At 38.8% G+C, this 19,174-nt stretch overlaps 2 protein-coding genes across 2 annotated transcripts in view; both read left to right on the top strand.

The window, feature by feature from the left end:
• Window positions 1-19,174, top strand: part of OR9Q1 (olfactory receptor family 9 subfamily Q member 1) — a 126,163-nt gene that overhangs the window by 84,327 nt on the left and 22,662 nt on the right. The window lies entirely within an intron of this gene.
• Window positions 5,503-6,444, top strand: LOC141408467 (olfactory receptor 9I1-like). The gene has a single exon (XM_074014022.1). The coding sequence runs from the start codon at window positions 5,503-5,505 to the stop codon at window positions 6,442-6,444; it is 942 nt and encodes a 313-aa protein (XP_073870123.1).

Genomic DNA, 19,174 nt, shown 5'->3' with positions numbered 1-19,174 from the left:
GATATAAAAATGAGGCTGTGGGCCTTGGACAGACATAACTAATGTGGGGGAAAGATAACCCAGAGTTACAGACGTCCACCAGGGGAGGTCTGTCTGGAAGTGAAATGTTTCTGTGCCTGAACAACAATTAGATCACAGATTGCTGAGAATGTTAAATGTTAATATTGCTCAATACTGTGGAGCGTGGCGGGTTCATGATAACTGTTGCTTCAGTGTTCTATTCACTTTCCCAGCAACTCAGTTGATCCAAATTGCCTGGGACCAAATATGTTTCCTCTGAGACCAAACAGATTCATGGTTCATCTCCCTGCCTGGAGATTTTGAGGAGATACTGTTTGTTTTCTCTAATCTTAATCACTGGGAAATTGACTGGCGGTTCTATCTAGAATTACAAATCATTCTTGACCAGTTTAGGAATTTAGGGGATGTATCACATGGCAAGGTGCAACTGTTCTTGGCGAGAACCAAACTTTCTAGCTCCTCTGAAGATGAGTGGTCATTGAGCAGCAGCTTTAGTCTTTAAAATATTCCTCTGTCCATTGCAAAATGGGCAGAGTTGAAGCTTAGAAGGATCACATTAAAGTGTACTGTGAGTTAAGAGACCCTCTCCCAGTCCCCCTTCAGGCTCTTCACTGTCTCAGAAGGAAAGCCTAGGTCATTATTTTGGGATTTTGGTTTACAAAGACTTCAGGAGCTGGCTGTAGTAGCATAGACCTGGAGACCTCCCTAAGTGTTTTCATTTTCTCCCTTGAGCATCTTTTTCTGTCATCCATAGATCAGTCTGATTTAGGTTGAACCACAGTTTGTGCACTGTCTTTCCACAACCCATTTGGCAAAGTCCTCTGGCGACACTGTTATTGCTCTAATGCAGAGAGGGCTGATTATTCTGACATCTGGCAAATGGGCAATTTTATTTTGTATTTATGTATTCATCAATACCTCTTTCCAAAAGAGATTTAAAGTGGCTTATAAAAATGCATAATGTAGCAAGATACAATAAATTAAAAATGAGGAGTGAGATCTGGGCAAAGGGAAAGTACAGGTGAGCAGACAGTAATGAGGAGCCGGAAGCAAGATTTGGTTCACGTGACTTTTGTCCTGTAACCTAAATCTGTGCTGGAGATGATGGCCCTCAGGGGGTGCAGGCTCCTTATTATAGTTTGATTCTGATGAGACCCTTGAGTATCTCTTCTACCCTCCCATCTCTGCAGATAAGACATGAAAAATAAAAATGATGCTATAAAACAGAGAACATGGGCAGTGGTTCCAACTTAGAATTGGGGTCATTTGCCAAAAAATTTATTTAACTTATATTACTTACCTCCTTGCCCAAGTGTAAGAGGAAAATATATATAAAGCCACTAGAAAAGTCCTGGGCACAGAAAGGTGCTCACTCCAGGGCATTATTAATAGCTTTCATCATTTCCGTAATCATGAGCCATGAGACAATGGCTGCGTACATGACCCTGGAGCCTGACAGACCACAGTTCAAATGCCATCCTAGGAATTTACCTAAACCAAGTTTCTGAATCTCTGCAAGCCCCTGTTTCCCAGACTATAAATAGGGATAGTAAACATATGTCCTGTGTTGGGGTATTGTGAGAAGTAAATGAGGCAGTTTGTATAGAATACCTAGAACAGTATTTATCACACCGTGAATACTTTCTTAATGTCATCATTAATATTGATAGATACTCTTTTCCTCTGTCACTAGACTTTTAAGAGGAGAAGAGAGACCGTCGTGCTATAGAACAGGATACAGCATTTGAGGTCTGTTAGTGCCATCTTTTTATATGAGGATGCACATCAAGAGATGGGAGATACTTGCTTTAGTGGCAGGACCCACACTTGAATCCAGGCCTCCAGGTGCTGTTTCCAGCCTTCCTATCATATGCTCTCTCTGGCTTATCATAGTCAACTGCTATTCCCTGACCATGTCACTCTCCCCATAGGAAAATGCTTCCTACTTCTTTCCCAGAGCAGAAACCTAAAAGTGTCTCTTAGAGCAATTGTAGAATGAGATGGGTCTCCTGATTTGTGCTTCCCCAGTTGGGGGTGCCTGAGGCTAGGCAGGAGCATCCCACTTCCTGGGCCAAAATGATGACCGTAGTGTAAGCTAATGTTAAGCATGGTGAATTTGGAGCCAGAAGAACTGGTGCCGTTTATTGACCGTGGTCTTGGGAAAGTAGCTTACCCACTTTGAGTCTTATTTTAGGCAGCAAAAAAGTAGAAATAAATTAAATTTGGGAGCAACTTAAAAACCTAGTGTTTGAAAGATACTTTTAATAATAATTTTGGATATGAATTGCTTACTCTGTAATAAAAGTACAAAAAGTAACATCTGAATGTTAGTAGGCAGAGTATGCTGTTTCCATTAATTTAAATTATATTTTTTCTTCTCATAGCACAGCTGTGCTGTTATTATTCTTTTAACAATCATACATGTATTTTTATTATTTTTAATTGACAAACAAAACTTGTATATATTTATGCAGTACAATGTGATGTTTTCATAAATGTGTAAAATTTGGAATGATTAAGCAAGCTAATTAACATATCTGTCATCTCACTTAGCATTTTTTGTGGTGAGACATTTAAAATGTACTCTTAACAAATTTGAAATATACATTATTAATAACTATAGTCACCATGCTGTACTATAGATTTCAAGAACTTATTCCTCCTGTCTAAGTGAAAGTTTGTACCCTTTGACCATCACGTCCTCGTTTCACTCCCCAACCTCTGTAATGTGTGTTATGTTTTCTAAGACACGAGAAGGAACCAAAACAAATTGAATTTACTATAGAGTAAGCTAAAGAAAGAGGGGGGACAGAAAGACAAAGCAGGGGTGGGGCCCCGGGAAGATGAGGGGAAGAAGGGAGAAAGGAAGAGGGTAAAAGGAACAAGGAAGAAAATAAACAGAAAATGAAAAAAAAAAAAAAGGAAATATTAACAAAATCAAATTCTGGCCCATCAGAAAGACTCAGGGGGCAAACCTCTAGCACAAATAAATAATATTGGATAAAAAGGAGAATAATCTTGTATTCAGGGTTTTTTCCCTTCAAATTTTGTTTTAAGTTCAGGGGAGCATGTGCAGCTGTTATTGTCAGTGTCTAGATGTTGAGGCCGAGACTTGAGGTCAAGCAACTTGTACAAGGTCACACAAATAGAAATGCCTGAGTCTAAGTTTAGAACAAACTTTGTCTTCTGGGCCCATTTTCTTAGGCACTATGTATATCTGTGGGATTCCAGCCTTACCTTTGTGCTGGGTGATCTTAGGTTGATTATCGAGCCTCTAGCATCTTAGGAGCTTCTCTCTGCTATCAGGAGGCTGACACTTCTGATCAATGTTGCCTGGAACATGTCTCCCAAAGACCTGAAAACCTCCATATATTTTGTAATCGGAGCAGGGTGGTCCACTGCTGGTGATTTATGTCCTTATTTTCTATTAGTTGTGGCTAAATGACGTATGCAAGCACATATGTGTAGTTACCTGATTCCCAGGATTTCTGCTGAAATGTCACCTTTTCAATGAGTCTTTGTGATGGTCTTAATATCCTTATCCTTACTTTGATACTTTTAATTCCTCATACTCTGCAGCATTTTTTTTCCACAGCACTTATGAACTTCTATCATGGTAGAAGAATATATTTCTTCTTTTTTGAACATATATTATATATGCCAGGCTCCACTAGAATAAGCATGAAGGCAGGAACCTTTGTTTTGTTCCAAGTAGCTAGAAAAGGGCCTGCTACACAGTAAGTTCTCAGTAGATTCTTATTAAATAAATAGATGAATATAGCCTCTTTTTTCCTTTGGCCAGGATGATTTACATGAACTCCTCTTAAGAACGTGGCGAATCATTGTTTTGGGAGAAGATCAGGATAAGATTTGGCCTTAAGTGTAGAAAAACAACCTAAATATTTACCCTATGAAGAATTCAGTGGGGGAAAAAACTCCCACCAGATGCTGAACATTACTCAAAAATTAGATCAGCTTTTGCCAAACATTGATCAAGGTTTTACTTTATTATTTATCTAAAGTCCTATGAGATCTTTTTCAAATTCAGTTTTTGTTTCAAAGATGGAAAGAGGACAAGAATCACCTATGAAGTCCACATTCACTATGTTCATTACTCTAAATTATCAGTGTTCAAAGGCACAGAGAGTATTTTCCCAACACCTGGCAAGAACCCCATCTGTATTAGAATTCAAAACTCAGTGTGCTGGCTTTGTCTCTTAATGAGTTTTGCAGGCTAATTCTGGAATAGCTTGATTCATGTATCTCACTGATTGATAATGATGTGGCATTAAAAAAACTAGGACAGATCCTTTGGAATAAGAGGAGAACTTGGAAACCAGGCCATGCTGCTTGGCAGGAACAGAGAGGAAGAGGCGACTTGGCAGGCAATGGGCTATAGAGGTCCTGACAGAGCTTGTTCTTTATGACTCACTGTCTAGCATACAAATCCATTGTGCATATATGCACATCAGAAACAACCCTAAAGAAAGGTGGAGTTGATGCTGGAACTGCAGGTGGCTGTGGACTTATGATTCTAGAATGTATATGAACCTAAGAGCATGTCACTCATATTATCTCAGAATTTAGAAAAAATAATTCTAAATGTGTGTCAGACCATGTTAACATACTATGTAAATTATATCCTTCACAATAATATTATAATTTGGGCATTGTAATCCTCATTTAACAAAGAAGGAGGCTGAAGTTCAGAAAGGTTACTTAACTTGCTCAAGGTCTGAAGGTATTCAAACCTACACCTTATTTCAAAGCCCATGTCTTTTATACTACACCACTAGGGTTTCTTCAACAAAGTGCTTTCTTCCTCCACACGAGGCTGATTAAGGTTTCCAATTTGGGACCTGTCAGAAGTTTTGGAAGTGCCTCAGGAATTGAGGTCTAACCTAGGCTTTGCCTGTTTACCAATTGTGAAATCTGGGTCACTTCACTTCTTTGACCCTCATATTCTTCTGTCAAAAATGGGATTAACAATATGTGTTTCGCACAGGAACAGAAAACCAAACACTACATGTTTTTACTTATAAGTGGGAGCCGAACAAGGAGAACACGTGGACACAGGGAGGGGAACAACACATACTGGGGCCTGTTGGGGGAGGGCGAGAGGTGAGGAGGGCATTAGGAAAAAATGCTACTGTATGCCGGGCTCAATACCTAGGTGATGGATTGATAGGTGCAGCAAACCACCATGACACACATTTACCTATGTAACAAGCTGGCACATCCTGCACATGTAGCCCGGAACTTAACAAATAAAATAAAACAAAAATAAAAACAATATGTGCTTCGAAGGATTTCTGAAGGATCAAGTAAAATAAAGTTTGTGAAAATGTAAAGTGCTTTACAAATCTAAAAGATTATTATCATTACTGAGCAATGATCAAGTCAAGCCACTACTGCCTTAATTTATCTTCGATGAGACGTTATTATTATTATTTTTTAATTTCAGTGGATAACATTGGCTTCATGGCGGAGAATGGCACCATGGTGACAGAATTTGTTCTGATGGGGTTCCGTTTGCAGGCAGAGCTGCAGATAGGTCTTTTCTTTGTGTTTCTGGTCGTTTTTCTCATCACCATGGTGGGCAACCTGGGCATGATTGTGCTAATTCAGACTGAACCTCGGCTCCAGACTCCCATGTACTTCTTCCTCAGTCATCTTTCCTTCCTGGACATTTGCTACACTTCTGTTATTGTTCCTCAGTTTCTTGAGACTTTGGGAACTGATAAGATGGTCATCACCTATGAGCGCTGTGCCAGCCAATTCTTCTTTTTCACACTCTGTGCTAGCACTGAGTGTTTCCTTTTGGCTGTGATGGCTTATGACCGCTACGTGGCTGTGTGTAACCCTCTTCTCTATGCCATAGCCATGACACCACAGACCCGCCTGGGGCTGGTGGCTGGGGCATATGCTGGTGCCATAGTCAATTCTGTGATCCGCACTGGCTGCACCTTCTCTATCTCCTTCTGTAAGTCCAACTATGTAGACTTCTTTTTCTGTGACCTCCCACCCCTGCTGAAGCTTGCCTGTAGTGAAACCAGGCCATGGGAATGGGTAATCTACCTCTTAGCTTTTCTGGTCATCACAACCAGCATTTCAGTGATTCTTACGTCATACTTGTTCATCATTCAGGCTATTCTGAAGATTCGTACAGCAGGTGGCAAAGCCAAGACCTTCTCCACCTGTGCTTCTCACATGACTGCAGTGACTCTTTTCTTTGGAACACTCATATTCATATACCTGAAAGGCGACATGGGCAAATCTCTTGAGGAAGACAAGATTGTGTCAATATTTTACACTGTGGTCATCCCCATGCTAAATCCAATGATCTACAGCCTGAGAAACAAAGACGTGAAGGAAGCTCTGAAGAAAGTTTTCAATAGGATGAGGGTTTCCCAAACAGAGTAACTCTTGAGCTCCGTCAATCCAGAAGTTTCTGCAAATCTTACTCTGGGCTTTTGTCTCTTCCTCCTAACACATGAACCAGGTCTCATAATTACGAAGACATATTGAGGGAGAAAAAGTTAGATTTGGGTTCCAGTACTTTCTTTATTGGCTCTATGACCTAGAGCCAGAAATGATCCACTTCAGTTTTCTCGTCAGTAGAATTTCTGCCTTGCTATGGTTAAAGGTCAAGAGATCTTCAGCCAGGATCAAGAGAGAGGGAATGCCAAAAGGCTTTGTAAATAGTAACATGCTATAAAATATGGATTTTTTTCTTATCATCCTGCATATTGTGGAGCATTTTCTCAGCTATTTGGATTTTCTTCTATTAAGATCATTTTTGTGCCTAACATGATTACAAAACTGTAACTCATTGTTTACCTAGTAAGGGGCAGTCACATTTTTGATCGTGGATTGTAGTGTGGATATCAGCCTTGATGAAAGAAAACTTTTCTTAACATTCAGTCATACCCAATTTAGGATTTGTCATGGAAAAAAGGAGGTGTGTTAGCCTGCTTCCCAAGATGGCATAGAGGACTCAGACACTGTGGAAAAAAGAAGGATGTAATGATTTGCATTAATTATTGGAAACAATTTGATCTTGATGTAGGGCTGAAGTGAGTCACATATATAACTTTGTAATATTTCTTGATCACCAAAGGTCAGAAGCTCTATTTTATTTCTGAAGCATTGTTCATGGACCACCTGCCTCAATTAACTCAAGTTATTTCCTATTCTCCAATAATGAAAACCATTATCTACTTTCATCTCCTCTAGGACATTTACTCTATTGTCAGAAGACAGATAACAATGAATCTGACTGCCACTTTTTAATGACTTCCTCATCTGCTAGAAATATTACCTGGGAAATATCTCCATGGAGACTTCACAATTTTATTCATCAATTCAGCAAATATAATCTATCTACTATGTAACAAATATTAAGTTTAGAATATATTAAGTATATATTATATCTACTATGTATTGAATATTAAGTTTAGAGTAATAAATAAGATAGATATGGTTCTTTCAGCATGGAGATTAGAACTTGGGACATAGATATTCAACCATTGCACGGTTAATTAATTAATTAATTATTTTTTACAATTTTGCAAAGTGAAACAAAAGAAGCAGCACAGGGTGTTATTAGGCTGTGTAACTGGGTGCCAACCTAGTTTGGTGTGATCAGAAAAGGCTTCTGAGAGAAATTAACATTTAAGCAGAGGCTTTGAGAATAAGTATGCCATAGTCATGGGTTGTGAAGACTCTTCTAGACAGAAAGAGTTGCAAATTCAAAGGCCTGTGAAATGGGATGCCTTGAGGAACTGGGATTGGCTGTAGCATGAGGGAGTGGGTCTTAGGGTGAGATGCAACTGGTGAATTCCAGAGAAACTGTGTTACAGAGCCTTGTGGATTTGCTTAGGGACTTGTGAACTTTATTTCAAAAGTAGAGTGTGAAATGGTCAGATACGAATTTTTAAAAGATACCTTTGGCTGCAGTGTGATGAGTGGAAAGGAGGCTGGTGGTAGTGGAGTTGGAGGGAAATAGAACCACTTTGTCTATGAAACAACAGCTGGTACATCCCAGTGCATGGCATTTGATTTCCATGCAATACTGTATGCTTCATTCTAGGACACATGTTATGTTAGAGAAAGCTGGCAGGTGCATGACGTTGATGGTGGCTTAGGACTGATTCTTGGCAAAGTGGCAAAATTAGGGAAATGTGTTTTTGGTGATGCCCACCTTTTCATTGGTGCACTTTTCCTTCCATAAAGTGTGACCTTTCTCAGGTAGACACATGTATACGCTATTTGTCCCTTCATCAAAATGATCATCAACTACTCTTTCTTAAGGGGTCAGCATGTTTCCATTAACCTCCTACCATATGCCAGACTGTGTTAATGAGCTTAAGAAACCGCCCCTTACTGGGCTTCTTCTGTGCTTAAAGGCAGGGAAGGTCTTCAAATGTAAAAACAAAGAAATGAGCAAAATGCTAGACAGTGGGGGTTTGCTATTTTGATAGTGGCAGGAAAAACCTCATACCCCTCCCAGTTTCTACTTTGTGAGTGGCAACCAATTTTGCCTATAAATGAGTGATCTTTGATACATCTGCATTGTTTTATGTTTATACATTTGCCTCGTGTATGCACCAAGTAGATAAAAATAAAATGAAGTTTTAGTGTGTTTTAGGCAATTATCTTCTGATTAATGTAAAAAGCACTGAGGAATGCTGTATATTGTATTGCTATTATACATATTAATGAATAAAAGCATTCATACATTACCTAATTTGTGTCAGATTCTGTACTGAGTTTCCACTTATTTTATTTAAAGGCTTCATTCTTAAAATAAAAAGTCTCATTCTTAAAATAGACTCTACACATACTCTTTTAGAAATAGAATTCAGTCAGGAATTCTGGCATTGTTTTCTTTTTTTCCCTCTCACTTCTGAGTGTATTTCTTTTAGGAACTAGACTTTGGAATTATACATTTTTAGCTATAATACTTTGGCCTCAATTTGCCAACAATGATATTGGAAAGATGAAGAAAGCAGATCCTCAAACTCTGAACTGACCCAATTTAATTCACCAAAAGGCCAAAGTACTATGTTCTTGATCACTTAGAGCGACATCAAAACTTTAACTATGGATTTGTATTTTTCACATATATTAAGCTAGATAAACTAGATTATCAGCTAAACAAATAAAGCTAAATAAATGAGATTATCAGCATGAGGGCATGGGTCTAGGGTAGAAGGATGGAGTATAAACCATACAACACATAATCTAGGGTCTTTGGCAGAAGTGTGTGTATATATATATATATATACTTTTTGTGTATGGGAATGCATTTTGTCTGAGGGAGCCACCATGCTTCAGATAAGAGCAAAAACAACCACACACAATTTTTCTTTTGTCATGAAGATCAGTACAAGATGGATAGAGATACTTACCAGATTTCTTTTTTACCTCCTTGCTCCAAGTCTATTTGTCTAAGCTACAGGGAAGGGAAAATGCCATCAAAGCCATGTGCAAATGACTACAAGAACAGAGCTGCCCAGGCCCCAATGCCACCATCCCCGTGGATCTCCCATACCTTTTTGGTGGCTATGGGGCTAAAGGGCAAAAAAGAAATGAAGCATTTTTGGTTTGAAGGCTTTTACTGGTGATGGAGTTCAAAGAAGGTAAGGCAGCTCTAGTTTTTGAATCTCATTTTGCCTGATTCTGAATTCAAACCTCAAACTAAATTTTCTCCTGAATCTTACCGATAGAGAATGTGGAGAGGATAAATCACCAGAGAAACTGGGGAGAGCCGACAGAAGTTGAAAAGAAAGGAGGCTGTCGGCTTCCCTGTAGTGGATCCGCGAAGTCGCTTGTGGAGATCAAGATGCTTCATGGACATTATACAATTCATCCTTTTGGTCCTGTTGGGAAAGACACTCTCAGCTATTTCCACTCATCTCTTCTTCAAAAACCATGAGGTTTTCTGAAAATAGTTGAAAAGAACATTGTGTCTTTTTCTTTTTCTCAACATCTTTGTCCTTATTTAAAACATAATAGTGAAACACAAAAATAAAAAATGACAGCAAGAGCATCAAAAAAGTGCTTTTGATCTTGTAACGGAATGAATATCTAAACTCTTTCTAATTCTACCCTTACTAAATTTGCTTCTTTGGGTATTAAAACCCCTGAAAAAAGCATTGTAAAAATAGCCTGTTGACATCTGTTGTTTTATATATAGACAGAGCCTAAAATATTTCATTCATTAATTCAATAAATTATCTCTTTATTGAGGAGCTGGGCACTCTGCTCCTCACTGTATCCCTGGTGTGTTGCTTAGGACTTCGCACATAGTTGGCACTTAACTAACTTAAAAAATTCCCTCTTGATTGTTTAAAAGCTTCTTTGGCAATAAAATACACGTAATATTGAAACTTACATGGTTAAAAAAATTTACCATTTTAACCATGTAAGTACACAATTTGGTGGCATTAAGTACATTCGTATTGTCTTGCAACCATCACCACTATCCCTCTCCAGAAGTTTTTCATCATCCCAAACTGAAACTCTGTACCCATTAACTCCCCATTTCCCTCTGCCCCCTGCAATCACCATTCTAGTTCTGTTTCTACGGATTTGCTTCTTCTAAGTACTTCATAAAGGTGGAATCATATAATATTTGGGTTTCTGTGTCTGGCTTCTTTCATTTAGCATAATGTTCTCAAGGTTCATGCAATTCGTAGCAAATATCAGAACTCCATTGCTTTTTATAAATCAATAATAGTCTGTTGCGTGGATAGACCATATTTTGTTTATCCGTTAATCTGTTGGTGGACACTTGGGTAGTTTCTATATTTTGGCTATTGTGAATAATGTTGCTATAAACGTGGGTGAACAAAGATTTGTTCAAGTTCCTGTTTCCTATTATTTTGCATAGTATATACTACTTAAAAGTGGAATTGTTGGATCATACGGTAAATCTATGCTTAACTTTTTGAGGAGCCACCTACTGTTTTTCACAGCAGCTGCACCGTTTTGCATTCCCACTGGCAATATATAAGGGTTCTAAGTTTTTCACATGCTCGACACTTATTTTCCATTTTTTTGGTAATAGCTATTCTAACGGGCATGAAATAGTATTTCATTATGGTTTTGAATCGCATTACCTAATGACTAGTGATGCTGAACATCTTTTCATGTTCTTATTAGCCATTTGTGTATCTTCTTGGATAAATGTCTATTCAAGTTCTTTACTCATATTTAAGTTGGGTTGTTTGGGCCTGGTGTGGTAGCTCACTCCTATAATTCCAGTGTTCAGGGAGAACCCCTGGTCTCAAGCGATCCTCCTACTTTGGCCTCCCCAACCACTGGGCAACATGATGAGACTCTGCCTCTGCAAAAAATAAAAATAAATTGGATTGTTTGTTTTTTATTGTTGAGTTGCGTGAGCTCTTTATATGTCATCATGTACCATATAAGGATATTTCAATCAACAATGGATCACATATCAATGGTTCCAGGAGGTTATAATGGAGCTGAAAATTTCCATCTCCTATGGACATTGTAAACATCCTAACATCATAGGACAACACATGACTCACATGTTCGTGGTAATGGTGGTGTAAACAAACCTACTGCACTGTCAGCCATATAAAAGTATAGCACATACAATTATGTACAGTACATAATACTTGATAATGATAATAAAAGAAGACGTTACTAGTTTATGTAGTTAATATACTAATGTGTTGTTATTTTAGAGTGTATTCCTTCTACTCACAGAAAGCAAGTTAACTCTAAAACAGCCCCAGGCAGGTCCTTCAGGAGGTATTCTAGAAGAAGGCATCATCATCACAGGAGATGACAGCTCCATGCATGTTATTGCCCCGAAGACCTTCTAGTAAGACAAGATGTGCTTTTGGTATGATGCCTAAAAAATCTTTGCCACATCCAGTGTCATGAAGCTTTTCCTCTATGTTTTGTTCTAAGAGTTTTGTCATTTTAGCCTTTATGTTTAGGTATTTTATCCCTATTTAGTTCATTTTTGTATGGGTATGCCACATGCAAGTTAAGGACCCAACTTTATTCTTTTGCATGGGATATCCAGTTTTCCTAGCATTGTTTGTTGAAAAGAGGAACTCAACTAACTTTTACTGAGATCCTTAATACACTGAGAGGAGATGTGGTACAAAAAGTCTCAGGATTAACAGAAAAGAGCTCTCATACTCATTTTCAGGCCCACCCTTCTTCTTTCTCATCTATTGTTGGCTCCTTTTTACCTGTGTGGCAAATGAAGCCTGGGATGGTTAAATAATCCCAGGTACCCTGCCCCAGGTACTACAGCTAAGTAGCAACTGTGTCTTAATGTTGCTTTTGAGAAGGTGGTGTTGCATCATTTGCTTTCATAGTTTACTTGGGGAAGGGGATGTTCCTCGGGGAAGGCAAATCCAAATCTGCAGAAGAGTGAATGACAGTTTGAAAACTGTCTTTGGTATGACTCTTGTTTCATAATACAAACAACATAAAGTAAAACTCTTCTGTTGAAAGCTTGTGGGACTGCACAGATGTTAGGGTGCAAGCGCTGGATGAATGTGAACTACAAATGCTGGGGGAACATAGGTCTAGTGGGTATTAGCTCATTAAAGCTATGTATACACAACCAGTCCTTACTGAGAAAAGACATTTCCAGATGATATAGCCAGTGAATTTATGAATTTATGTCTTAGTTTTCAGTCCCCCAACCTTTTTTTTTTTTTTTAACCTTGCACACAGAATTACCCCAGGCATAATGATAACTGCCTTAGTTCTAAAGTTACTCAGTCTCTCCCGTTGCCCTCGGTACTTAAATTTCTTTTCCAGTTACAATAATCTACTGTAGGTAAGAGAATTGGGGTAGAAAGACACTCCAAGACAGTTCAGATTGCATCTTTATCAGGAACCTTGACACAGAGACTGCTGAGTTAACCAGACCATTGTTGCATTTCCCAGGAGCTCTGACAGGCTATGGGGAAATCCTCTCAGGCCAGGAGAATAGCGGTCCTGAGTTCCAGAAATTACAGATTGAGTAGTGATTCTACTCGATCTGTAACTGGTATTACAAGAGGATTGGTATGAGGACCCGGGGAAGTACATGTGGCAGCTAGTTCTGGAAGCCATGATGTGACTCAGGGATAGGTGGGAGGAGAAGATAAAGAATAGAAACTAATGAAATGGCAGAATCAGAACGTTTATTTTATTTTAAAGCTTTATTTATAATTCACAGATAATATTCGTACATATTTATGAAATTCAGGACATTTAAAATAAGCTAATCACGGAATTCTCTCCAGAAGGGCTGTTTCAATTTGCATTGAATGAAAATGCTGGATCCCCTATGATCTGACAGCATTTGGGAGCATTCATTTTAAAATATGGCCAATACTTACTTGGAAAGTATCTCATTATTTTAATTTGTATTTGTTTGATTATTAATGAGCTTCAGAATCATCTCATTTGTTTGCATCATTTGTATTTCTTTTGTAAATTTTTTATGTGCTTTGTTGATTGATTTATAAGAGCAACTTGTACCTTAGGAAAATCAGTCCTTTGTCTGTCATTTGTATTGCAAATATTTTCACAAATTTGCCTTTTGAGTTCACTCATGATGCTTTTAACTTCCAAAAATGTTAAAATTTGATGTAGTTAGATTTATTCATTTTTTTCTTTTATAGCTTCTAGGTTTTCTATTGATTTTAGAAAGGCCTTCTCTCCAAGATAATCAAATTATTTACCTTTTTTTAAGATTTGCTACAATTTCATTTTTTATGTCTCACATCTTGGATTCGTCTTGAGTTTATTTTGCACACATGACAGTGCAAGTTTCCATTTCTCTGGGAGATTGCTGGGCGACATGTCTCCCTCTGGAATCCGAGCTCCAGGAGGGCAGGCACTTAGCTTGCGCTGCTTGCCAAAGTGATGCTGGTGCCTGGCACAGAGTCTGCCACCTGGTAGGCACTTAGTAAGCTCTTCTTTAATTAGTACATGATAAAATTCTAGAAGATAGAGGGATGAGCTGAATCTAGCAGGAAGAAACCTTTATTTCTGGATTTTATCCTCTAAAAGAAATAGAAATAGAATAAAGCATGCCCAGAAAATGAAAACCAAGGTGGTAAAGGAACCAGAAACCAAATTAGAGGAGGCACTGGGGATGCTTACTTTGGAAAAAATTCAGTGAGGAAATCTCTTCCTTTGTTTAGTGTTGAGGAGATGGATGCCTTGGCTTTTAGAGTTTAAGAAAGAGCTCTGGAAGGAACTGTTCAAAGAGAGGATGGGTTGTCTTTGGAGATGGTGAGTTCCCTTTCCCTGGGAGTGCTCAAGTGTAGATGGATGTTTTCTTGGGGACTGTTGTGGAAGATTCAAACATCAGGAGCCAAGCAAATGAGTGATATGGACTCAGGATAATTCAATAGGAAAGGGTGGGTCATGCTCCATAGGAGCAATGACCTCTCAGCTCTAACCAAGAGATGCCATGTGTTGCAAGAAATCTGCATTTTGTTTTTCAAGAGAAATTTGAAAACGAATTTTAAAAAAAGGAAAGTTTATGGATTTTTTAAAACTTAGGTTTGTTTTAAAATCCCGATTTGATGTCTGGATTTCTCTTTCGGCCCAGCAGTTTGCAATCTCCATCACAGATAACAGTGGAATTGTATATAGAAAGTGGCACAGTTTCTGGACTATATGAGCTTTCAAACTTCTCTAACCTTGGCTCTCTGATTTCCTGAGCTATATAAATGTAAGAGAATATTAATAGTGTCGCTATATCGCTAGACTATGACTCAGCATATGAGAAGAGCAGATTGGATGGAGGAAGAATTAGGATTTGAGGGAAGGAAGGTTGTCTCTGGAATTACTCTGCTCTGTACAACTTATCATCATTTTATGCGAATAAATATTAATTGTTGGTAATAATAGATGATGAGCGTCACATAAACAAGTCTTAAGAGGAGAGAAAAGGCTAGGAAGTAGTGTTTAAAGAAGTGACAATGGAGAGACAGAGACAGAGAGGGAGAGAGCGAGAGAGAAGAAGGAGGAGGAGGAGGAGGAAGAGGAGGGGAAGGAGGAGGAGAAGGAGGAGGAGAAAGAGGAGGAGAAGGAGGAAAGAAAGCAACTTTAAACTGAAACTCCCTTGTGCATAAAAGGAAATTAAGAGTCTGAGAACTCTACTCTTAGCCCAGTGGCCTTGGAGACACAAGGCTTCTGCAGGCTCCCTTATCCACTAATAAGATTAAGTGTTTTGGCTTAGCAATAAAAATAGTGCCATGGATTTTTTTTGTTTGTTTGTTCTGTGATGAAGCTGAAAGGAATGGGAATTGTTACTGTTTCCCAATCCAACATTATTTTGTTGCATCTTTATAACTATTATTGGAGAGGGTTGAATGTACAGTCCAAGAGAGATGGTTTTCCTTCGTTTAGTGCAGTAGTGTGACTATAGTTAACAAAAATTAACCATACATTTCAAAATAGCTAGAAGAGAAGATCTGAAACATTCCCAACACAAAGAAATGACAAATATTTGAGGTGATGAATATTATAATTACACTGATTTGATCATTACATATTGTATGCATATACCAAAATAACACATGTACCCCATTCATGTGTACAATTATTATGTATCAGTAAACATTTAAAAAGAAAGTTTTCCAAGGTCACATAACATAGCCAGCAGCTGAGCTAGGATTGAATATTGGCAGTTTGTCTGTAGAGCGGCATTCAGCCGTTGTGAAGTTCACCTCCCACTACACTGGGCTCTTCTATCAGGGTGAGCTGTTAGGTGCTTGCTTTTCGTTGCTTAGATGATAGTGATTTTAAGGTACTTTATCAGCCAGGTTCTCTAAAGAAACAATAGAAAATATATTTTTATCTATATATAGCATTTATATTTCTACCTACCTTCCTGCCTACCTACCTGTCTACCTATCTATCTAGAATTATTTTAGAGAATTTGGCTCATATGATAGTGGGGGCTGGCAAGTCTGAAATTTGCAGAGCAGGTGGCAGGTAGAAGGCTCAGAGAAGAGATGATGTTGTAGTTCTCAGTCTTAAGTTATGTGGAGGAAGAATTCATTATTTTTTGTGAGTCTTTTCCCTTAAGTTCTTCAACTTACAGGATGAGGCAGACCCACATTACAAAGAGTACTCTGCTTTACTCAAAGTCAACTGATTTAAATGTTAATCATAGCAGAGAAAAATACCTTGATGGCAATGCTTAGGCTGGTGTTTGGTTCAATAACTGGGCACTGTAGCCCAGCCAAGTTGATACAGAAAATGAACCACACAGGTTCCTTGAAGATTGTGTGGTTTAGTACTTACTTTTAAGGAAGTGCTCACTCTCTGAGTTGTGCAAGTGCAGGGTCAGTACCTGAAAGTGAGAACCTCCTTAAATTTTGCACTTCGCTTGTCTTACCCTGGTCCTGGCCCTGCTTTCCACAAAAGATCCAAGACAGTGTCTTTAACGTGGGTCTTCTTCCAGCAGTACGAACTGGGAGTCAGACAGACCCAGATTTGATGCTGCCCCCATTATTCCTGTGAGATATTGAATAAGTGGCACAATCATTCTGAGCCTCAGTTTGCTTAACAGTGGAATAGGTATAATAACATCACCTGCTTTCCAAGGATGTTGGGAGGTGACAGAATATCAACTCAGACATAAGGGTGAAGACTAGGATTTGTTATGGCAAATTCTTTTTTTAATTATAGCAGGATAATTTGTTTTAGCATTTTTTTTTTTACAATTTTGGCATATGAAATGGCCAAGTCTTGCCTTTTCTTTTTCTTTTCTTTTCTTTTCTTTTTTTTTTTTTTGAGACAGAGTCTTGCTCTTTTGCCCAGAAACTGGAGTGCAGTGGCGCAATCTCAGCTCACTGCAACCTCTGTCTCCCTGGTTAAACGATTCTCCTGCCTCAGCCTCCCAAGTAGCTGGGATTACAGGCACCCACCACTGCACCCTGTTACTTTTTGTATTTTTAGTAGATGTGGGCTTTCGCCATGTTGGCCAGACTGGTTTTGAACTCCTGACTTCAGGTGATCCGCCCACCTCGGCCTCCCAAAGTGCTGGTATTATAGGCATGAGCCACTGGGCCTGGCCAGTCTTGCCTTTCTTTTGTGCATTCCTTGATGCTTCATCTTGATTTATAAAGCCTAGAAATTTAACAAAACAAAAAGTACAAGCCTGTCCCCAACCCCTGTATAGAGGGAAGAAGAATGCCACACACAACCAGGAGACGGTGTGATCTGCTGCTACCTTGTATGGGATAGTCCTTGTGTCCACTCATTAAAACAGGGTAGAAGGTAGTTTCAAAAGTACTGTTAGTAGTTCATATTAAAAGCCGATGTGTAGGTAACAAAATAGGAGTTCTGTAATTGTATCTTTTCCCTAATTCAAAATGGTTTTCTTGGTTAGTGAGGTCTTAAAATACTTAGAAAAAATTACATCTCGTATGACTGTAATTGTATAGGTATTTTACATATGGCCATATGGATTAAAGATCTATTTTCTTTATGATAATAAACACATTATTTAAGCAACAGAACAACGTTGTAATATCTCACGGATATATTGGAGACAAAATTCCCTGAGACTTCTTCTGTGTATTGATCTATACTCTCTCTTTCTGCTCTCTCTTTCTCTGTCACTTTGTATATCTATCCATACATTTGATAATTTTTGGCTCTTTTCCTGGATAGTAGAGCCCTTTGCTAGACTTAGACTTTACATTTTGCAGTTTCAGTTGCAGAATAGTTTAATAAACAATTAGCACATGAGAACTAGGGAAAGGGTATGGATGATAGAGAGCAGGAAAGTTTGAACTTTTAAATAAGATAATAAGGCATTTTTCTTAATAACCTGGGAGTCAACCTGATGCCTTGTAGCATATGGTTTCAGTTGGTCTTAGATTGAAGACCAAAATCCTGAACCTGGCCTGTAAGGTTCTAAGTAATCCAGCCCCAACCAACTGCTAGGCTTGCCTGGTACCATACTCTCCTTAGCCCTGCCTTGGCTTAAAGGCTCCTTCCAGTCACTCAAATACATGAGTATGGCTAATTCCATACTGTCCAGGGTCTGCTCAGGCCACTCCACAGCCTCTACTCACTTTCCTACCAGGGTCGTTCCTACTGACATTCAGATCTCAGCTTACTTGCTCAGTGATCTTCCCAGGCCTTCCCTGATGGGGTCTATGAACCTCTTTTTATTTCTCATAGCTTCTCATAGAATCTCCCCTCTGTAGCACTTAACACAAATGTAATTTTACATTTTTCAGTGATTAATATTCAATAACAGTCTATTTCCCCAATCGGATTGTAAACATCATGAAGGCAAGGGCTGTGTCTCTTTTGCTCATCATTAAATCCTTATCCTCTAGTAGTAAAAATAACACCTGAGAAAAAGGAAAGAAGGAAGAAAAAAAAGAAGGAAGTAAAAGACAGAAAGAAAGAGGAAGGAAAGAAGGAAGGATTATGGAGTAGTTGAGGTAGCCTCTGCTTAATGCTACACATCAAGCTTTAAGTTCTGTTTGATGACCTGTAAGCCAAGTGAGGATAGCCCATCCTGTTCAGAAAGAATTGTATATATTGCTGTTTCAATGACTAGCAGCCTCTACCAGCAGGTCTTTTCCTAATGAGGCTTAAAATACAGATGGAATGTTTTTAAAGAACTCTGAGAACTTCATTTTCTGAAAACTGGAGAAGCAGACGTGAACAGGGAGGTGCATTAGCTGATGCTTTTCTGAGCACTTCAGCTAAATGGCAGATGAGACTTTCTCCCACTCCTCAGGCTTCACTCCTTATTTGACACCTTCTCAGGCTCTCTTAGTCAGGGATTGTTGGCTATGGCAAATAGAAATCTATTCAAGCTAGCTCAGTAGAGTGAGAGGTTTTTTTTTTTTTTTTTTTTTTTTGGTAAAGCTAAAGTAGGCAATTTCAAGGATAAGGAAGCTGAACTGCTGTGAGGCCTCATGGGAACTAGACTCCAGGAGCTACTGGGAACCAAAGCTTCATTCTCATGTCTCTGGGGTGTCATGGTCCAGCTCAGCTCTGCTTCGCTCTGATTATTTCTGTCCTTCTTTAAATCAGCCTTCTCTGTTTCTCTGGGGCCTCAACCTGGCCACTAGCCCACAAACATACATGACTAGTCAGTTCAAGTTCTCACCACCAA

Source organism: Macaca fascicularis, chromosome 14 (genome assembly GCF_037993035.2).
Source record: "Macaca fascicularis isolate 582-1 chromosome 14, T2T-MFA8v1.1".
Classification (NCBI taxonomy): domain Eukaryota; kingdom Metazoa; phylum Chordata; class Mammalia; order Primates; family Cercopithecidae; genus Macaca; species Macaca fascicularis.
This window is presented reverse-complemented; position numbering and strand designations above follow the sequence as displayed.